At 36.1% G+C, this 19,711-nt stretch overlaps 4 protein-coding genes across 4 annotated transcripts; 1 reads left to right on the forward strand and 3 right to left on the reverse strand.

Moving 5' to 3' along the window:
• Positions 1-6,298: 6,298 nt before the first annotated feature.
• Positions 6,299-8,413, reverse strand: LOC108197579 (pentatricopeptide repeat-containing protein At5g66520-like). Its single transcript, XM_017365231.2, has one exon. The coding sequence runs from the start codon at positions 8,314-8,316 to the stop codon at positions 6,439-6,441; it is 1,878 nt and encodes a 625-aa protein (XP_017220720.1). The 5' UTR covers positions 8,317-8,413; the 3' UTR covers positions 6,299-6,438.
• A 594-nt stretch (positions 8,414-9,007) lies between these two features.
• On the forward strand, positions 9,008-11,190 carry LOC108197000 (pectinesterase). The gene is made up of 2 exons (XM_017364460.2): positions 9,008-10,094; positions 10,306-11,190. The coding sequence occupies exons 1-2, from the start codon at positions 9,107-9,109 to the stop codon at positions 11,001-11,003; spliced, it is 1,686 nt and encodes a 561-aa protein (XP_017219949.1). The 5' UTR covers positions 9,008-9,106; the 3' UTR covers positions 11,004-11,190.
• Positions 11,191-11,927: 737 nt separating this feature from the next.
• LOC108197003 (uncharacterized) lies at positions 11,928-12,482 on the reverse strand. Its single transcript, XM_017364462.2, has one exon. The coding sequence runs from the start codon at positions 12,480-12,482 to the stop codon at positions 11,928-11,930; it is 555 nt and encodes a 184-aa protein (XP_017219951.1).
• A 2,654-nt stretch (positions 12,483-15,136) lies between these two features.
• Positions 15,137-19,510, reverse strand: LOC108197002 (CBL-interacting serine/threonine-protein kinase 1). Its single transcript, XM_017364461.2, has 12 exons — positions 19,262-19,510; positions 18,767-18,829; positions 17,290-17,361; positions 17,080-17,187; positions 16,900-16,980; positions 16,642-16,821; positions 16,329-16,538; positions 16,131-16,235; positions 15,917-16,033; positions 15,622-15,684; positions 15,444-15,518; positions 15,137-15,362 (listed from the first exon to the last, which is right to left on the reverse strand). Exons 1-12 carry the CDS (start codon positions 19,457-19,459, stop codon positions 15,294-15,296), a joined length of 1,341 nt encoding a protein of 446 aa, XP_017219950.1. The 5' UTR covers positions 19,460-19,510; the 3' UTR covers positions 15,137-15,293.
• Between the last annotated feature and the right edge of the window lie 201 nt (positions 19,511-19,711).

Genomic DNA, 19,711 nt, shown 5'->3' on the forward strand with positions numbered 1-19,711 from the left:
TTTATAATTTAATCAGATGATTATTTTGCATGACATAAAAACTCATCCTTAATAACTAATAATATAATTTAAATTTTTTTTATCATCAAAACATATATTCGAAAAATATTTTTATTTGCAGATAACAAAAATATTAGTCAAACCACCAGTTGACTGATAAAATCTCCATCCAAATAAAATTTTTTTTTAATGAAATTTTTTTCATATCATCAAAATATATAAATCTCCACATCCGTACGGTTGGATCATCCAGAAATATTTTTTAAGAAATGTAAGCAGTAATGCATGATAGAACACTAGTTAGCTGTACAGGTCAAACCACTAGTTGACTGATAAAATCTCCATCCAAATAAAATTATTTTTTAATGTAATTTTTTTCATATCATGAAAATATATAAATCTCCACATCCGTACGGTTGGATCATCCAGAAATATTTTTTAAGAAATGTAAGCAGTAATACATGATAGAACACTAGTTAGCAGTACGGGTCAAACCACCAGTTGACTGATAAAATCTCCATCCAAATAAAATTATTTTTTAATGTAATTTTTTTCATATCATAAAAATATATAAATCTTCACATCCGTACGGTTGGATCATCCAGAAATATTTTTTAAAAAATGTAAGCAGTAATACATGATAGAACACTAGTTAGGAGTACAGGTCAAACCACAAGTTGACTGATAAAATCTCCATCCAAATAAAATTATTTTTTAATGAAATTTTTTTCATATCATCAAAATATATAAATCTCCACATCCGTACGGTTGGATCATCCGGAAATATTTTTTAAGAAATGTAAGCAATAATACATGATAGAACACTAGTTAGCAGTACAGGTCAAACCACTAGTTGACTGATAAATTCTTCATCCAAATAAAATTTTTTTTTAATAATTTTTTTTTCATATCATCAAAATATATAAATCTCCACATCCGTACGGTTGGATCATCCGGAAATATTTTTTAAGAAATGTAAGCAGTAATGCATGATAGAACACTAGTTAGCTGTACAGGTCAAACCACTAGTTGACTGATAAAATCTTCATCCAAATAAAATTATTTTTTAATGTAATTTTTTTCATATCATGAAAATATATAAATCTCCACATCCGTACGGTTGGATCATCCAGAAATATTTTTTAAGAAATGTAAGCAGTAATACATGATAGAACACTAGTTAGCAGTACGGGTCAAACCACTAGTTGACTGATAAAATCTTCATCCAAATAAAATTATTTTTTAATGTAATTTTTTTCATATCATGAAAATATATAAATCTCCACATCCGTACGGTTGGATCATCCAGAAATATATTTTAAGAAATGTAAGCAGTAATACATGATAGAACACTAGTTAGCAGTACGGGTCAAACCACTAGTTGACTGATAAAATCTTCATCCAAATAAAATTATTTTTTAATGTAATTTTTTTCATATCATAAAAATATATAAATCTTCATATCCGTACGGTTGGATCATCCAGAAATATTTAACTCAATGATGTTATATTTAACTTCAGAGATTTTAATTCAATGATAGTATTTATGTGGACACCATGAGGGACATTAACTCACTTGCATTATTAAAGTGTGCACCATCAGTGACTTTATATCACTGATGATATTAATGCGGTAAGGGTATAGAAGGAAAAAGATTATTGAGCGTGCATCAGTGACTTTAAGTCACGGTATCAGTGACTTTAAGTCACTGATGTATGCTCCCTACACCGTCGATCTCACTCGACCAACGCTCACGATTTGTTGGCTGTAAATGTCCGCTGTACAATTGTGTACATTTAATTTCCCCCTTGTATGTATATATTAGAGGTTAATTGCTTTGAGGTTGACGGGATTGGTTATTATAGGTTGAGGAGATCGGTTATTATAGATAGAAAAGCCAACATATTTGAAGATTATACTTCTCCTCAGTTCACTCCTGGACTAACACTCACAAAGAAATGGTTTTTAGAAAGATTGTTTGGCAGGAAGGTTATATATATAGCGGAGTGATAACGCCAATCTCCGATCCCGGTCCTTCCTCCGCCGTGACTGGTGGTTCCGTGGTGTAGCTGCTGGATGGGAGCCTACAAAACAACGCCGGCGGGGGGGTTTTGCCCCGAAGCGCCTCCGGCGTGAGAGTAAGCGTAGGTTTCGGAAGGATAAAGATTAGAGAAAGTGCTATCTATGTGTGGTGGGTGAAGGTGTATGTGTGATGGTTGCTGGTGGCTGATGGCTGAGAGTGTTTGAGTATATGCTGAGTGTAAGTGTGTGTATGAATGAGTGTAAAGAGAGTCAAGTTTTTCCCCAGACTCTTGATCCTTGGTCTATTTATAGGCCGAGGATTAGGGTTCGGGGGTGCGTACCTGGATCCTGGTCCTACACGTGTAGGGGTTTGATCCCCTACACGTGTCCAGGTGTCGGCGTAGAAGTAGTCTTTTGGAACGTTCCCTGGCTTGTCTCTATCGCCAGTAGTTGACCGTTATATTTGTCTTCATCGTGTCAGTCTGTGTCTTGTGCAGCAAGTGTCGGCTGGTACGTGTTTGGACCCTGGTCGAGGGGTGTGATTGAGAGGTACCCGGGTCCAATCCCTATCCCGGGTGATGAAGGTCTGGGATGCTGCGCTTCCCGAGGATCATGGTCCTCAAATGTGTCCGGGTCCGCAGGACCCGGGTTACTCCATATCACGGAGGAGAAGCTTTTAACTTGGAAGACCACCTTCACGTCCCTGGTAAACACATTGCAGAAAAGTGCCTGAGAATCCCCTTTATAAAGTCGCTTCAATTTCTTTTATTGAGGAACCTTGTCACTTTTGATACACTTTCTATTATAGATCTTCTGCTATATCTTAAATTGCTCTATTCTTGTATTGACGTTAGATGTATATGTTATAGAGCCGTGTTTGTTGGCAGTGGCGGATCTGACTATAAAATTAAAAAGGTCAATTTTTTTGTAAAAAATATTAAGAGGGGTCAGAAAAAAATTAAGAGGATCAATTTAATTTTACAACTAAAAAATATGTATAATATTATAAAAAATTAAGGAGGATCAGTTGCCCCTTGTCCCTACTAAGATCCACCTCTGTTTGTTAGACGTCCGGGAACTCCGTGGGACCATCTCCACTCTACACTTTGTTCTTAGATACATACATAGGTGCTCACTGCTCATACCAAATCACAAATGTCCACTTTTCTGAATAAAATATTAGTTTTTAACTTTTACTTATAAATAAAAAGTTTTAAAATACTTATTTTTTCTGAAAAAGGAATTATAAAGTATTTTTTTTATTTCATAAAAATAAACAAGACGGAGACGGAAGATAGACTCGGTACCAAAGATACGAGTTGCTTATTTGCTAACCAACGTCAACAAATACACGAGAAGAGTTGGGAAGAACAAGATATGCTATAAATATATAACTTCGATTTTATTAATAAAAAAAACTATAAATAATTTAAGAGAACTCATCTCCAAAAAAGAAAAGAAAAGTTGCACTGATATAACAGAAAAGAAAAGAAAAACAAAATAAGTAATACAAAAATCCTCAAAACTCAAAAGTTTATCAAAAACAATATTTGCGTATAAAAAAAGTTAATCCTCAACAAACCCACACCCATCAAGTTCTATTTATAACACCCCATTGTATATACATGCGTGGTGCGTGTGAAGAGAGAATGCATGCATATAAATAGCTGAATCTATTATAGTATTATATATATATTTATCAGGGCCGGTGATTAACCGGTGCAAACAGCCCTACAACACAGGGCCTCCAAATTTAAGAGGGCCCCCAATATTCGAGCCCATGTCATTTATACATAAAAGTATCTAAGTTTTTATTGTATGTTAGATTAAAATTCCTATTTTTTTCTTATTTTTTTTATTGTATGTATAAAAATTCATAACTTTTCTTTTTGTGCAATTGTCCGGTTGTAATTTATATTATCATTATATATAAGTTGATATTATATTCTTGAATAGTTGTTTTATTTTGAGTTTCAATCTTATTTACTAAATTATGTTTTGATTTTGCACAGGGCCTCCTAAACTATTGAGCCGGGTCTGATATTTATATAACCCAGTTCGATAAGCAAACCAATCAATAGAGTAAAACCACTGAATTCAGCAATTTATAGCCAAAGCCTCATAATGCTGGCGTTTGGCAACGCCTTTTAAGCTGCTTCTGGGTTTATAAGTTTGAAACACTTATTTCGTATTAAAAAATCAAAAAGTATTTATAAAAAGTTAGGAATACTAACTTTTGTTTCAGGAGTTCCACTAATTTTTCAAACACTTTAATAACTTATAAATCTTAATTTGCTTCTGACTTCTACTCTACTTTTTTATTTTAAGCAAGAAGCACTTATTTAAGCTCACCCAAACAGCCCAATATCTAATTATGTATATAACACCCCTATCAACAGGCAGAGGCGGACCTATACTATAGGCACTGAGGGATGGGCCCCCAGTCAAATTAGCCCAACACAGTTAATTAGTTTATAGAGGTCTTCATTGATTAATTTAGTTGGTAATCAAGTCCAGTCCACAATTAATTTTCAGTAGAAGTACATTGTTGTCAAATATGCCAATCTGCTAACAAAGAAGAAGAGAGACCGAGTCACAGGCTCATCAGATTGTGGACAATCATATACTAAAACACAAACAAAATTGTCCTAAGACCTCAGTGATTAGACTAATAAACCTATTTTCTGTTTTGTTTATTTTCTGATGCTCGAGAAATTGGAATTACAACAAAACAAAGCACACAATCTAACATCTTGTTTAACAATTCATAAAATAAATTAAAGAATTAAAGATTTTATATTATGAAAAGTAAAATTTTGTATTTTTAAGCAATTAATATTTTTCTAGAATAAAATAGTCGTGTGTTTAGTGATTTTTTGAAGAACAATTGTCCTAAGACCTCTTTTTTTCCCTTATTTTTTTCCTTTTTTTTGTCAGGAGTCTTAAGACCTCTTCTAACAATTTTCACTGAATGTGAAAATCATAATAAAATACTAACTTTTTTTTAGATATAGCTAAGCACTGTTTTGGCCACCTTGGAGAAGTTATCACTAACAGAGGAAGATTGTTAATGAAGATAAGTGTGAGGTGATGGAGGTATAGATAGTGGTGGAATCAGAAGGGACTATGAGATGCTAGAGCAGCATAAATATATTAATCTAAGTACGTAGCATATAAGTGTTATGTTTGCTAGCTTTGCAGAATTAAGGGGGAAGCACTCATAAAATAGTCATAAAATGTTATATCCATGTATATCGGAAATGTTTAAACGGTTTAAGTATCTCTGTCGACATACAAATATATTTTAAACATTTTAAAATGTATACATGTATGTCGATAGAAATATTTAAACAATTTCAACATGTCTTAGATATAGATGAACATCTGGCAAAAAAAATATAGATGAACATAACATTTTTTGACTATATTTTATGAGTTGCCTCCCCTTGATTCCGCAAAGCTGGCAGATATAACAGTACTTATCTGCTGCCTACTAGATTAATAATATACACAGTGTGCTCATCTTAGCCCGGGGCATTTAATAATGTAGCTGTGTCACTTTGAGTTCTTGTAATCATTTTGATCAGGTTCTTGTCCAAATTAATTGAGAAAGATGTAAACGGAACAAATTTAAATTGTGTTGTTGAACTAGTTGAATAAATATGCCAAACTTGTGTGATTATGGTAAATCGGTATTTTAAGCCCGGTGATTGTGATAAATCAATATTTTCGAGTTTTTTGCTTAAAGTTAAGTTAGCTGCCTTATAAAAAAAGGTTAAAAGAAGTTAATTCAGTTTAAAACTCATTTATTCACATAGTAAAATCTCAACTAGACAAGAAGAAAGTAACTGCAATAGATATGAGTATGCTACCTGCATTAAGCTCTGTTTAAACTGTGATGTTCAGCAATACTGCTCTTAGAGGGCATTGGCAAGGCTTAAAAATCTGAAAGGTACTCATTTTTATAAATGTTGTAATATTAATATTGAAAAGATGTGTTTTACATTTTGTAAATCAAAATTGAATTTTTCCATTTTCTCGCCAAGATGAAAAGATCCATGACTTCCTGACAAAAAAAACAGAAGTAGCTCAAAAAGAAAAGATCCATGAGTTTACTAAAATTCTCATCATTATCTCCTTCATCATTAAATTCATAAGTTTTCTCTGTATTTATCAAAAATCAAGTTGTTAACATCAAATTTTCTTGAAATCTTGACTTCTTTTAAGCGGATACACATTCAAAACAGAGATATTAACACAAAATCAGTCAGTTCCTCAACAAGGGATACAAACTCAAATACATTAGCAAAACACAAGTCACTTTTGAGATTTCTGAAGGAAACAAGAACTATTAGGTTAGATCTTTTTCATTTCTCTTTTTTTTTTGCAGAGTTCGTTTAACTTAGTATCTAACATTACCAGTAGTCGTTACAAGAACATTTCCCTCCTTGAAAATGGTGAAACCTGTTTCTATCCCTTACAATTATCTCCCGTTTGAACAACTTCGAGATCAGCTTACTTGCTTGGTGACAGTCCTTGCATACTCTCAAGTTTTTTGTAATACGAATGATATCCCCAGGTTTACTCTTTAACAAACCAAATGCGATAGCAAGTTTTTCACTGTGAAAGAACAAGGGGTTCTCTTTTTCCTCTTCATTCATGTCATGCAATACTGCATCAGTATCAGGAACATAGCCTATAGTTCTGATACAGTTCAGCATTTCATCGACTTTGGCATATATTTCTTTAGCTTCGGGATGAGCTCTTCCTCCTGCAATGAACTCATTAACAACACCTTCAAATTCAATCAAGGAAAACCCAGGAGCCTTCTTAACTCCCCTGTCATTCATCAGTTTTCTTACATTTGCAACATCTTCCCATCTTCCGGCATTGGCATATAGATTAGCTAAAAGCACGTAACGCCCACTATTTTGAGGCTCTAGCTCAATTACTCTCCTACCTATATCCTCTCCAAGCTCGATGTTCCCATGAATTCTACAAGCTCCAAGAAGAGCTCCCAATACACCCACATCTGGAGCCATAGGCATACCATTCACAATCTTTTTTGCCTCCTCCAGCTTTCCAGCTCTACCTAACAAGTCAACCATGCACCCAAAATGCTCTTTTCCGGGTTCAATACCATAAACTTCAGTCATGTAATGGAAATAATACTGGCCTTCTTTAACCAGACCAGAATGAGCACATGCACTTAATATATTCACAAATGTAATGTAGTCAGGTTCTACCTTTTCTCTTTCCATTAACTTCAAAAGTTCAATAGCAGCTTCCCCTTTCCCATGCGTAGCTAAGCCCCCGATCATGCAATTCCAAGATGAGATTCCTTTTACAGGAAGCCCATTAAAAACTTCAAAAGCCTTATCCAAGCAACCACATTTGCAATACATATCAATAATCGTTGTTGCAAGTTTTGGATCAACATCAATCCCACTCTTCTTAATGTACTCATGTATCCACTCTCCCTGTTTAAGAGCTCCTAAACCAGTACAAGCTGACAACATACTCGCAGCCACATATTTATCCAGCTCCACTTCCTCCTTTCTCATCCTATCAAAAAGAACAAAAGCCTCATGAAACCAATCACTCTGAACATAACCAGCAATCATCGCATTCCAAAGAACAGAACTTTTCTCCGTGACCAACTCAAAAACCTCACGAGCTTCATCAACAAAACCCGACTTAGCATACCCACTAATCAAAGTTGTCATCGTAACAGAATCCCGCCTACCCATCGTATCAAAAACCCTCCTAGCTTCCTCCAAACACCCAAAACTCACATACATATGAATCAAATTATTCTGACAAAACCCATCATCCACAAACCCAAACTTCAAAACCTGCCCATGTATCTGCCTCCCCTCTTCAACCCCATTCCCAACAGAACAACCCCTTATCACAGGAGGAAACGTAAACTTATTAGGCCAAACCCCTCTTTTCATCATCTCACAATACATCAAAATACAATCTTTCACATAATGACAACTTAGGTACCCTCTAAAAACAGTATTATAAATAAAAGCATCTGGGTGGGGCAATAAATCAAACACCTTGAGGGCATAACTGAAATCACCAAAATTTGAAATAGCACTGATTTTAATTACTCTCCCCATAGCATCATTGTCATATGACAGACCAAGTTTGATGAATTGGCCATGAAACTGCTTAAGTTCAGACATAGATGAACACGATTCTATAGTGTAATCTGTAGTAAAATGATGTTTGTGAGTAGATGTTTTAGGTGGTGGGGTCCCATGATAGAGCTGGACTGTGGCCATTTCTTGACAATGAATCTTCTGGCGGGTATGTGTGTAATAAACAGAGTAGGTAGTTAAGTTGGTTAACTTCTAGTCGCTTGACAAAAATGCCTCTGTAAGGTTTTGTTCTTTACCAAAATTTTCTTTATTTTTTGGAAAAATTGTTCGGTATTAATTTTGAAATTTCACCATTATGAAAATATTGTTATTAAGATATTTAAGTATAAACAAAAGGTAGTGTCCAATAAATAATTTCTAAGACGGAAAAGAACATATGAAACTTGATTTTTATTATGTTGAGAATCATTCGGAAAAATACATATCATGACAAAAAATCAAATTTTGTTATATTGAGAATCAGTCGAAAAAATATAGAGAATGATAAAGAATCGAAGTTGAGATTTTCGTCAAAACTGACACTGGCATGATGTTAACAACCGGTTCATCTGAAAGTCTAGAACCCAATACAGGTTGCTTTGTTGTGCAAAACTCAAAAGAAATGATAATAAAAATAGCTTCCAGCATATGCAAGGTTCTCAAGAACTAAAGTGTAAAATCTAAATATGGTAATGCAAAAATGTAACTATCCATGTATAGTTCAACCCCTGAAAATGATTGACATCTCATTGAATTTAGCGGTCAAAATGATGAAATACAGAGCTTCTCTCCTGATAAATCGGGGATACAATTATGCATGCATGCATCTCTATAAAACATTATCACCATTGTTGTTTCATTTTGTCTTTCCCTGCAAATGCAAGGATCATTTTCTTTGAGAATTTTATAAAGTTCTCAGAGAAGAGGATCCACCATGACGGTGAAGTTGATCCTTTTTGCCGTTGCCGGCATTGCCGTGATGGCAGCTGTGATTGGCCTTGTCGGCACTGATGTTGTCCATCACAAATTATACCCGGAGGACCGCGAAAAGGACCCCTTGGCCACGACCACCAAGCCCGTCGCAACCATTTGTTCACACACTGATTACAAGGAAACATGTGTGAGCAGTCTTACCAACATGGCGAATAACCAGAGCGCGACGCCTAAGGATTTTATAGTGGCAGCCATTCAGAGCACTCTTCAAGAAGTGAAAACGGCTATGGAGAAATCAGGAACAATTGCGAAAAGTGTGACTGACAAAAGCCAGAAAATGGCTGTTGATCAGTGCAAAGATTTGCTGAGGTTCGCGGTTGATGAGCTCCAGGATACTTTATCCACGATTGATAAGAGCGATATTCATTCCATGTCTGATAAGAAAGACGAGCTCATGAACTGGCTCAGCGCGGTTGTTTCATACCACGCCACTTGTTTGGATGGTTGTGAAATTAATCCTGATCTCAAGGAATCCATGTCGAATGACCTTATGAATGCCACTCAACTCACCAGCAATGCGCTTGCCATTGCCTCGACGATGTCTGACATTCTCAAGTCCTTTGACATTCCTGAGAAGAATGTGACTTCTCGACGCCTTCTGAACACCAATAACGGCTACCCTGAGTGGCTTTCTGCTGCTGATAGGAAGTTGTTGGCTGCTAACACCGCACAGATTAGGCCCGACGCTGTGGTTGCTAAAGATGGTAGCGGACAGTTTAGGACCATTGCTGCTGCTCTTGCTGCCTATCCTAAGAAAAGACCAGGAAGATATACAATATATGTGAAAGCTGGAATTTATGATGAGTACATTACTGTTACCAAAGATCAAGTAAATGTTTTCATGTATGGAGATGGACCAAGGAGAACCCTTGTTACTGGCAAAAAATGCAATACCCAGGGAGTTCAGACCATGCAAACTGCATCCTTTGGTATGCATACGAACCCCTTATTCTTAATTACTTACTTAAAACCTTTGTTCTAAAAGTCGGTGATTAATCGGGATTAATCCATATTTCGTAACTTGCTGAACTGATTAAATCTCCGACCAATCCAATTAATCTTCGATTAATCCTTGTTCCGTGTCTTCACCGATAATCGGTCTGATTTCGTAACTTGTTTATTTTGAATTTCACTTTACAGCTGCGGTTGGAAACGGATTCATAGCAAAATCCATGGGATTTCAAAACACAGCCGGACCTGAGGGACACCAAGCAGTGGCACTCAGAAGCCAGTCCGACATGTCAGCATTTTACAATGTCAGGATTGACGGATACCAAGACACCTTGTACACACAAACACATCGACAGTTTTACCGCAACTGTGTCATCTCCGGTACAGTCGACTTCATCTTTGGTGACGCCAGTGTTGTCATCCAAAACTCCTTGATCATCGTCCGACAACCAATGCCTAACCAACAAAACACAATCACCGCCCAAGGAAAAACAGACCGTCGTGAAACCACAGGCATTGTCATCCAAAACTGCCGCATAGTACCTGAACAAAAACTATTTCCCAACAGATTCAAGATCCCAACATTCCTTGGACGACCATGGAAGCAGTTCTCTACAACAGTTATCATGGAATCTTTGATGGGTGACTTCATCCAGCCCGCTGGATGGATGCCATGGCAGGGTACTTTCGCTTTGGACACATTGTTTTACAGGGAGTTCAACAACAGAGGACCTGGTGCCAACACTGTCCAGAGAGTTAACTGGAGGGGCTACAAAGTCATGACTGACAGAAATGAAGCCATTCCATTCACTCCTGGTCCCTTTTTGCAAGGAGATAAGTGGATTCAGGGCACCGGTGCACCAGTCTTTCTTGGATTGACCAGATGATTCTGTCCATATAGGTGATAATGAATTGCTGGGCATATAATTTGATTCCCAAAGTTTGTAACAATCATATGAGCAGGGTCTTGCAAAAGTATTGACACTATATATGTATTGGTGGTATCGTATGTGAAAAGGCAGAAGCTGACCCTTTTAAGTGGTTTTATACAGATCACATCTACATTTTTTCCGACTATCTAAACAGTTCTATCTGAAAAAAGATGCAAACTAGAAGGAAGAAAGTGAAATTGGGGTCTCAAGACTTCAAAGGCATTATCATACAAAACTGCCACATAAATTAACAAGGGGAAAGAACAAAATAAGAATCATGGCATGCCTGTAATCAATTGAACGCCTAGACCAAACACTAAACACTAACGCATAAGAAATTAAGAATAAGGTTCTGATTCCTGTTACATGAGTAGAAATAGAAACACCGAGTGAAAGCCTAGAAATATACATGCCCAGTTGAGATGTGACGCAAGTTGCTTAATCCGTTGCTTGCTGCTTTCGAACCAAATAGCCTCCTTGGCTAAAGCCTGTTATCAGGGTTTCCGCCCAAAGATGCAATGTAATATTAACTTCCAGCTTCGACTACAGCAACAAGGACTAAACTCCGCCCTGATACGTGATTACTCCCAATTCTTAGCCTTTCATACACATTTATAGTTCAAAACATAGCTTCTCTATTTTCAAATTTATCCATTCAAACACCTATAGCTATGCAGTAAAAGAACATCACGAAACAAAGACAGTTAAAATCCACCTTCAAAACGAAAGGTGAAACAGAGCTCAAAATGGCCAAACAACACAACATTCCGGTTCCAATTCCGATTCCAATTTCAATTCCACAACATACAACAGATATCTCTACCATATAATCATACATACAGAATCTGCATCTAACTAAATTCAACAGCTAAATTTAATTTAACTCAATTCATTACGATCATCATCATCATTATCTAACCAGTGGTGCGCCACAGCTTCTTTCGCAATCCTCCTTGCTCGAATCGCCTCTATGGCTCTCCTCTCTGCAACCGCCCTCGCCTCCTTCGCCGCCTTCTTCACAGACATCACCGCAATTTTCGCTGCCGCCAGAAACTGCCGCGCTAATTCCTCATCAACTCCCTCCCTCTCCGCCGTAAAAAACCTGAAACTAGGGTTCCGGCACGGAGGACACTGGTACGGCGCCGACTTACAGTTAATCGCCGGAACAATGCAGTCGGGATGGAGAATCGACGGGCACGAAATACACACCACGCGGCGATCGATCGTCGGAGCCGGCGAATCGGCGTCGTAGACGGTGAAACAGATCGGGCAGAAGTGGCTGGGGTGGTATTTGAGGACGCATGAGGTGCAGAGCCGCCGGAAGTCGCCGCGGTGACGGACGGTGAAGGTTACGGTGGAGAGATTGTTCGCCGGCGAGTGACGCGACGCGCTGCCGTGGCAGCTTGTGCAGCGAGGGAAGTTGAGGTGTTGCATTGGGATCAATGAGGTGAATTTTGGGGATGAAATTGAAATTAGGGCTTTTTGTTGTGTGAAATTAGGGTTTGTTAGGAGCTTGTTTGTTGGGAGTGGACTAGTGGAGATGCTTATTTATTTCTCTTTTTTTTTTTATGCAAATGAGTACAAGAAGAAAATAATTTGAGTTAATGACACCTTGTACCCCCTAACTTTGGCCCAAAAACAGTTTAGCACCTAGACTTTGAACTTTGACAAGTTGCAATCGATAGTTTACAATCTCTTGCAATGTGTAACCTCGGCTAACTTTTCCGTTAAAAAAAAGTGTTAACGTTAAGTGGCAGAGGGGTATGCTGGTAAATGCATACATGTCAGAGTGTATTTAAATAATATATATTTAAATATTTAGTTATAATATTAATCATTTAAAAAATAAAATTATGTTGTGATAAAAAATTTAAATTTATAACTACTTTAACTATTTGAGAGTTAACAATGTGTATATTAGTTTCTAACAACTACTTTACCCCCATGTGACCCTTCAAAGTTTATGTATTATAGTTTTGAAATTATTTTTGAACACACAACGATAAAAAATTAAAATAATTTTTAAAATATTATAAATTTAAATTTTTTATCACCACATAATTTTATTTGTTAAATGATTAATATTATAACTAAATATTTAAATATATATTATTTATATACACTCTGCCATGCATGCATTTACCGGCATAACCCTCTGCCACTTAACGGTAACTCTGTTTTTTAACGGAAAAGTGAGCAGAGGTTACATATTGCAAGAGATTGTAAGCTATCGATTGCAACCTGTCAAAGTTCAAAGTCTAGGTGCTAAACTGTTTTTGGGCCAAAGTTAGGGGGTACAAAGTGTCATTAACTCAAATAATTTTATCTAAACTTCTAAACCATTTTGCTTGATACTCTCTCGGATCTGTATCCTATTTTTTGACACGTTTTTTTTGAAATTTTTTAAAATATAATTTTATAATATTTTTTAAAAATTTTTTCTGAATAAAACGAAGAGGGAGAAATATCGAAGATAGCATTGTCTGACGGTGTTCGTTTAGAAAAATATATCAAACGTAAAAACATGTTCCACAATATAAATAAAGTACATATAAGTATATGAATTTTGTTTAATTTTATTGTTCACTCAATCCCGCGCTAACAGAAGATGACCACTTATCAAATTGAGAGAGTGACCGCTCGTTATATAAAATGACATTTTGTATAATATTTAATTTTATTTTTTAAAAATATTAAATTCTAATGAATCTTAGTAAAATATAGTGATTTCAACTCTACAAAAATGTGTCTTGCTATTTCTTATTATAGTACGCGGTCTCGCCACGTTGTTTATGTTTACTATCACGTATTTTGAGACTCTTATGAAATATAGCTCTACAACATTTTTTTAATTTATTATTTTTGAATAAAAGTTTAAACGTCAAATTTTTATTCAGCAAAATTTAAAAAAATATTATGAAAATTAGATTTTAGCGGAGTTTCAAAATGCATGCCAAAAAATAGCATAAAAAATCTGCCGAGACTGAGGTATGATATTAATGGAAATGAGAGCAAAGAAGCAAAAAAGGGGAAATGATGTGGAAGAAGAAGGTAATTTGATAAAAATATTATTAATATATTACTTTCTAATTTTTTTCTCAACAATATTATTGGACACATTTCTATTTTCTTATTTGAGATATGATATCATTACCGACCTTCGTACCAGGAATATAATGAATCGGGTCTGGATCTCAAGAACCCCGACCCGACCCGTTGTCATTCGTAACCAGAATACTTGTTGTTCTGTTTTGCGGCACATTTCCCCAATTTGAGTTATATCACGCACAAGAGTTGCAGTTGCAAGCCAGTTATTTGTGTAGTAGTATCTTGTAATATTGGTTGGGTTTCTCAGTTTGGTTCTTGAGGGCTGGGTTTGTTTAAATATGTGGTCTTCTTTTGAAGTTTTTCAGATCATGTTATATTTTAACACTATCTGTATTTCATTATTAGCAAAAATTCTGTTATGGCAGATGAAGCAGGGGGCCCTATGGCGGCTGGTTTGGCTGCAGAATTTCTGATGGTCGCAGGTTTTCAGTTGGCTCCGTTGGAACCAGGAAATCAAGAGGAAGAAATCCATGACTTTGTTTACGAGGACGACCTCGATGTGGAAGATGGCGCGGTAGTAATGCAGGTTTAGGCCTGAGCAGTGTCTGGGTTGCTAGGCATTGTTATTTCGGCGTAGTAAGTAGGTTATCCATCTAGTATCTCTTGTATGTTTAGATGTGCTGTTGCTGGTGTGCTTTTGCTGGTGGATGCTCTAGATATAAGCTAGAGATATGTATGGCTTTAGGCCAATGTTTCTTTTGTATTCTTCCTTCTGGAAGAATTTCTTATATCTATGAATTTGCTTTTCAAAAAAAAAATAAAAATTCTGTTATGCTGAAGTTTTTCACCTCATCATATTTCTCGTGTTTAAAGAGATCTAATGATCAGAAATTTCGAATTCCTCGTGTTTAAAAAAACTCTAACAAGCTTCGAGCTAGGTTTATTATCTCTGAAATGACTTTAGTACACTCTGTTCATTTCTGAAGTTTAGTTCTGAGTATAGTCCTGATGAGTTTCATAATCTGCAAGCATTGCAGCAGTACAGTAAAAATAAAGTCCTGCAAAATTACGGCTTAAAAATCTACTGTACATGGTCCAAATGCTTTTGAAATATGTACAAACTGTAGCAACATTTAAGCTTATTTCATAAATTAAAAGATGAACTGTAACTGTACATGGAGGTTTTTAGCTTCACTATCAAAATTCTGTGCCCGGAAGCTCTTGGCTGCTTCGGACGCCTATGTCATACGACAACTTTTCACACAACTGCAAAGATATTATCTATTGTCAGAGGACGGAAAATTGTTTGTGAAATATCTGGGACTCTGGGAGTGGAGAGAAGTTTACCTGTCTGTACGCTTTCACGTCTCCACAGGTTTTACTAACTTCCACCACGTACAAAGATGGGCTTATTTCAAACACCTATTACGATGCACATTAGATAAATGCTGGTAAGAATAAGATACTGGTAGAATTTTGAGCTGCTAAGTAAATTAATATAACATAGGATTGAGTCAAAACCAACCTCTGCTGCGACTGAAAGACTAACAGCGCTTTTGTGATCTTTATGCAATTGTACCACTTTTAACTGATCATAAGAATAAACGAATAGATACTGATTAGTTTATTTTCATTGTAATCTAGTTATGGTTCAATGAATCAAATGTAGCTTTGCATTGTGAATCAGGGCTAGAGATTTTATTATTATTATTATGTGTTGTTGTTTGCAGAAATTTGGCTGGTTCCCTCCTGATGAAAAAGGAGACGAGAATAACTTTGAAAGGAATATAAAGGCTCAACTACCAGCTTGATGAACTAACCTTTCCACTTTTCTTTTGGACTCCGAATCCCATCTGTGTAACTATGTCCTCAATTCTCTCAACCAATTCTTTTGGGGAATGATGAGATGTGAATCTGATCTTTCTCTCAGAAACATCCTGGACAAAAGAAATTGAAAGTACATTTAGTTACTACTCAAATTTACCAGTCTTTGTGAACTTTGCACTACATGTTAAGTCCTATGGTGGCTCTAACCTCTTTCTCGAAGAAACCTGAAAGATCCAGGCTTGAGGACATTCCAATAAGCTGAAAGGCATTGATTAGGGTGGGTGAATCTACATCTTTTTCAGCTAAGGGTGACTGCGCCAATATTGAATAACAGTCTCATCAGTACTGGTCAAAATAAACGGCAAAATATGAATGGTCACTAATTACCTCCGAGTGTATCATTACCTCATGTATTGTCAAAACTTCATCATCTACGGATACATCTTCTCCATCCTCATCAGGATTTGTTGGAGTATATTTCTGCTTAAACCATTCATCCTGTTTAATTTCAGCCAGTGTTATCCGAGTACGAGGATCTGGATCAAGAATCCTTCGTATCAACTTTCTAGCTCCAGCGGACAGCCCTTTGGGAATATGTACATCCCCCTTGAATATCTAAAATTCGCCAAGACAAGTTGATTTAGAAGCTATTAAATTACATTAATAGAAAACTTCATCAGAGATTCATGTGAAATAAGCATTCATAAATCTTTTATACCTTCTGATAAAGAACTGCAAGATTTCTGTCGTCAAATGGTAGATATCCTGTGAGAATCACGTATAGGATAACACCACAGGACCACGTATCGGATGTGCCGCCATCATAACCTCTGTTGTGGAGAACTTCAGGAGCGACATAGTTGGGGCTACCACAGGTTGTATGCAATAACCCGTCATCCTGATCAGCAGATAAAAGTGAGCACAATTGGAAATGCCAACTAATTTAGGAAACCAGAGGAAAATATAAATTGCATACTCTAAAATGTTGAGGTAATGCACTAAGACCAAAATCAGAGATCTTTATGTTTCCTTCTGTGTCAACAAGGACATTCTCTAGCTGCATGAGAAGACAATGTGTAAACGGTTAACAACTTAAACCATTATTTGGAAAGCTGTAACATTTGTTTAAGGACTGCAGATATGTGTAGGATGATACCTTGAGATCCCGGTGAAAAACGCCTCTATTGTGGCAGTAGCTAACACCATCTACTAATTGTTGAAACATCTTCCTGCCTGCATCCTCGGAGAGTTTACCTTTGGAAGCCTGAAAGGCAAAGACAAGAACAAGATGTCAGGTGAGATATGACCAAACAGCAAAAGAAACCACTTATAGCTGAATCTGGAAATCCAAAGGATAGATGCTTACAATGCGCTCAAACAGATCACCACTATCCACATATTCAAGGACCATGTAAATTTTGGTTTTGCTTGCAATCACCTGATTATTCATTACAGTGAAGAAAAAAGCAGTAAATTCAGTTAATACCAACAACAGCAAAGTAGCTAAACATTTCAATGTTTCAAAAAATTAAAGTTATTTCTGTATATTTGTAGATCCTAGAGCTCTAATCATATTGAGGGAATAAATGACCCGTTAGAGAAGATGCTTATGTTAGTACAAAGGACACGCCAACTAGTTCTTTAACACTTTGGAGTACTTACAACAAAATTAAAAACAAAATTGCAGTTTCCACTTTCCAGAACTTCCAATGACATTTAGTTCACAATACTGTGTTTAGAAGCTCCGAAATAAACTTAAATGCTGGATGCAGATTATATTCTTCGAGGTCATATCCCCTTGGAATTTAAACTATGACTCTGAAATCATTTTAGGAACTTTATTATAATATATATTGAGCTGAAGTTTAAAATAACGATGACTCTAATTCTGGCATTTGATTATTGCAGTGAGATCATCTGAATCTTAATTAGTTTAAAATATCTGGTTCACCGAAAAATGGAACAGGAACTTTTTTTGGTCAAACTAAACGACAAACATAAGGGCCCTTCTCCATTTTTGTGGCTGTATCTGTAGCAGGGAGGTGTATATTTGCATTGCTGATCTATGTGATTTTTAGAGCCCCGGGAAGCCACAGATGGCCCTACTAGAACATGCATCATATTGGAAACTCTACCAACTTGTTATCAAAATGTATTTATATTGGCCAACGTCTAAATGAACAAGAGGCCCATAACAAACCCAATCTTGAGTTGCAAATGTGTGCTTTACATGAGACTGGTAATATCACTAAAAACTCCACACATTAAAAAATTACATTTATATGACGATAATGGAGTAAGATGATTATATATCTTATTCAGAAGTATCTTTTATTAAACTTGAGGTTTTGTGGAGGTATTGTCGCCATAAAAAAAGGGATCTAGTTGGGATTGGGCTAATGGAGTTGAAGAAGTCAGTAGATTCTGTAACAAACCTTAAAGCAAAGAATGAATTCAACTACATTTCCACTCCAATCATAATTTTTCTTGAAGCAATTATATATCATATTCATATTATGTCTTTTCAATTTATTTAAGTGTATTACTAAAACCAAATCAAATGCGCCCAGTTTCGAGCAGGATATAGGAAGGGTGTGACGTACGCAAAAACTTAACTCTATACATCAAGCAGATTCATGTGTAAATCAGAATCATGAAATTAATATAAACACATATGTTTGACCGGTTATTATACAAAATAACCCATGATGAGGCAATCAGATTCATGTATATAATTAAGATTACATTTTCAAGAATTGGTATTATCCATCCAACTAAGATTCTGGAGAAATTTTAGGAATACGATTATTTAGAATTAGTAAAAAGAGCATAAAGAAATAAACCTCATGTAATCGGACCACGTTTGGATGTCTGAGTAGCTTTAACGTGCCAATTTCCCTCTTTATCTGAAAAATCCAAACAATGTAAAATAATTTAGTACACTTTGTCCTGTAATAATAATTATCTTCTTCCAAAACATCATTTCTCAATCTAGAAAGTTCATCCAACTTGCGTGCATTTCATGCTCTCCTAATTTTATTTCGTCTTTACATCAGAGTGGGATATATTCTGGTATTCGATGAAATTTCACTAGATACATCATACCGATTTATCACAGAAATAACAATGCAGAAAATTCCGAAATTAGTTACAATTGCAAACAACATCAGAAAGACAATCTTATCATGTTATCAACAATTTTGACATCAAAATCACCGTGAACATCAAAAAGAACTAAATTTCACCAAAAAGTATATAAATTGTCGAAAAATCAACATGATCATAACCGAAACCACAAAATTAGGCCTGAACTGAAAACAAGGTATCGGAAAAACGACCTGATCAATGATCCTCTGATCAACAATCCGGGTCTTCTCCAGGATTTTGACAGCAAATGAATGACCCGAATCGAGACTCCTAGCAAATTTGACTTTACCAAAATTTCCTTCTCCGAGAGTCCTTCCCAGCTCGTATTTCCCCACTTGCATTCCCTTCTTCTGCTCGTCTTTCTTCTCCTTCCTTGCAAATATCACCATCACCAATCTCTCCCCCCTCTCTCTCTCTCCCCTCTCTCCCTCTCTCCCCCCCCCCCTCTCTCTCTCTCTCTCTCTCCCCCTCTCCCTCTTTCTCTCCGTCTCTCTCCCTCTCTCCCCTGTATATATGAAATAAATTAATGAACACTCCTTATAAACAAAAACCCAAGATAAATCTCTCTGTTTGGCTGCTGGAGAGATGGGTTTCAAGAATTATAAGGAGTGGCAGGTGAATAATACATACACAATGAAAAG

Source organism: Daucus carota, chromosome 8 (genome assembly GCF_001625215.2).
Source record: "Daucus carota subsp. sativus chromosome 8, DH1 v3.0, whole genome shotgun sequence".
NCBI lineage: Eukaryota > Viridiplantae > Streptophyta > Magnoliopsida > Apiales > Apiaceae > Daucus > Daucus carota.

Excerpts from the sequence above, each read along its gene's own strand:
- LOC108197579 (XM_017365231.2), bottom strand. The coding sequence starts at position 8,316 with ATGGCCACAGTCCAGCTCTATCATGGGACCCCACCACCTAAAACATCT.
- LOC108197000 (XM_017364460.2), top strand. The coding sequence starts at position 9,107 with ATGACGGTGAAGTTGATCCTTTTTGCCGTTGCCGGCATTGCCGTGATG. Across the intron at positions 10,095-10,305 it reads CATGCAAACTGCATCCTTTG|CTGCGGTTGGAAACGGATTC; the intron begins GTATGCATACGA and ends TTCACTTTACAG.
- LOC108197003 (XM_017364462.2), bottom strand. The coding sequence starts at position 12,482 with ATGCAACACCTCAACTTCCCTCGCTGCACAAGCTGCCACGGCAGCGCG.
- LOC108197002 (XM_017364461.2), bottom strand. The coding sequence starts at position 19,459 with ATGGTGATATTTGCAAGGAAGGAGAAGAAAGACGAGCAGAAGAAGGGA. Across the intron at positions 17,362-18,766 it reads ACGTGGTCCGATTACATGAG|GTGATTGCAAGCAAAACCAA; the intron begins GTTTATTTCTTT and ends ATGAATAATCAG. Across the intron at positions 16,539-16,641 it reads TTGCAGTTCTTTATCAGAAG|ATATTCAAGGGGGATGTACA; the intron begins GTATAAAAGATT and ends GGCGAATTTTAG.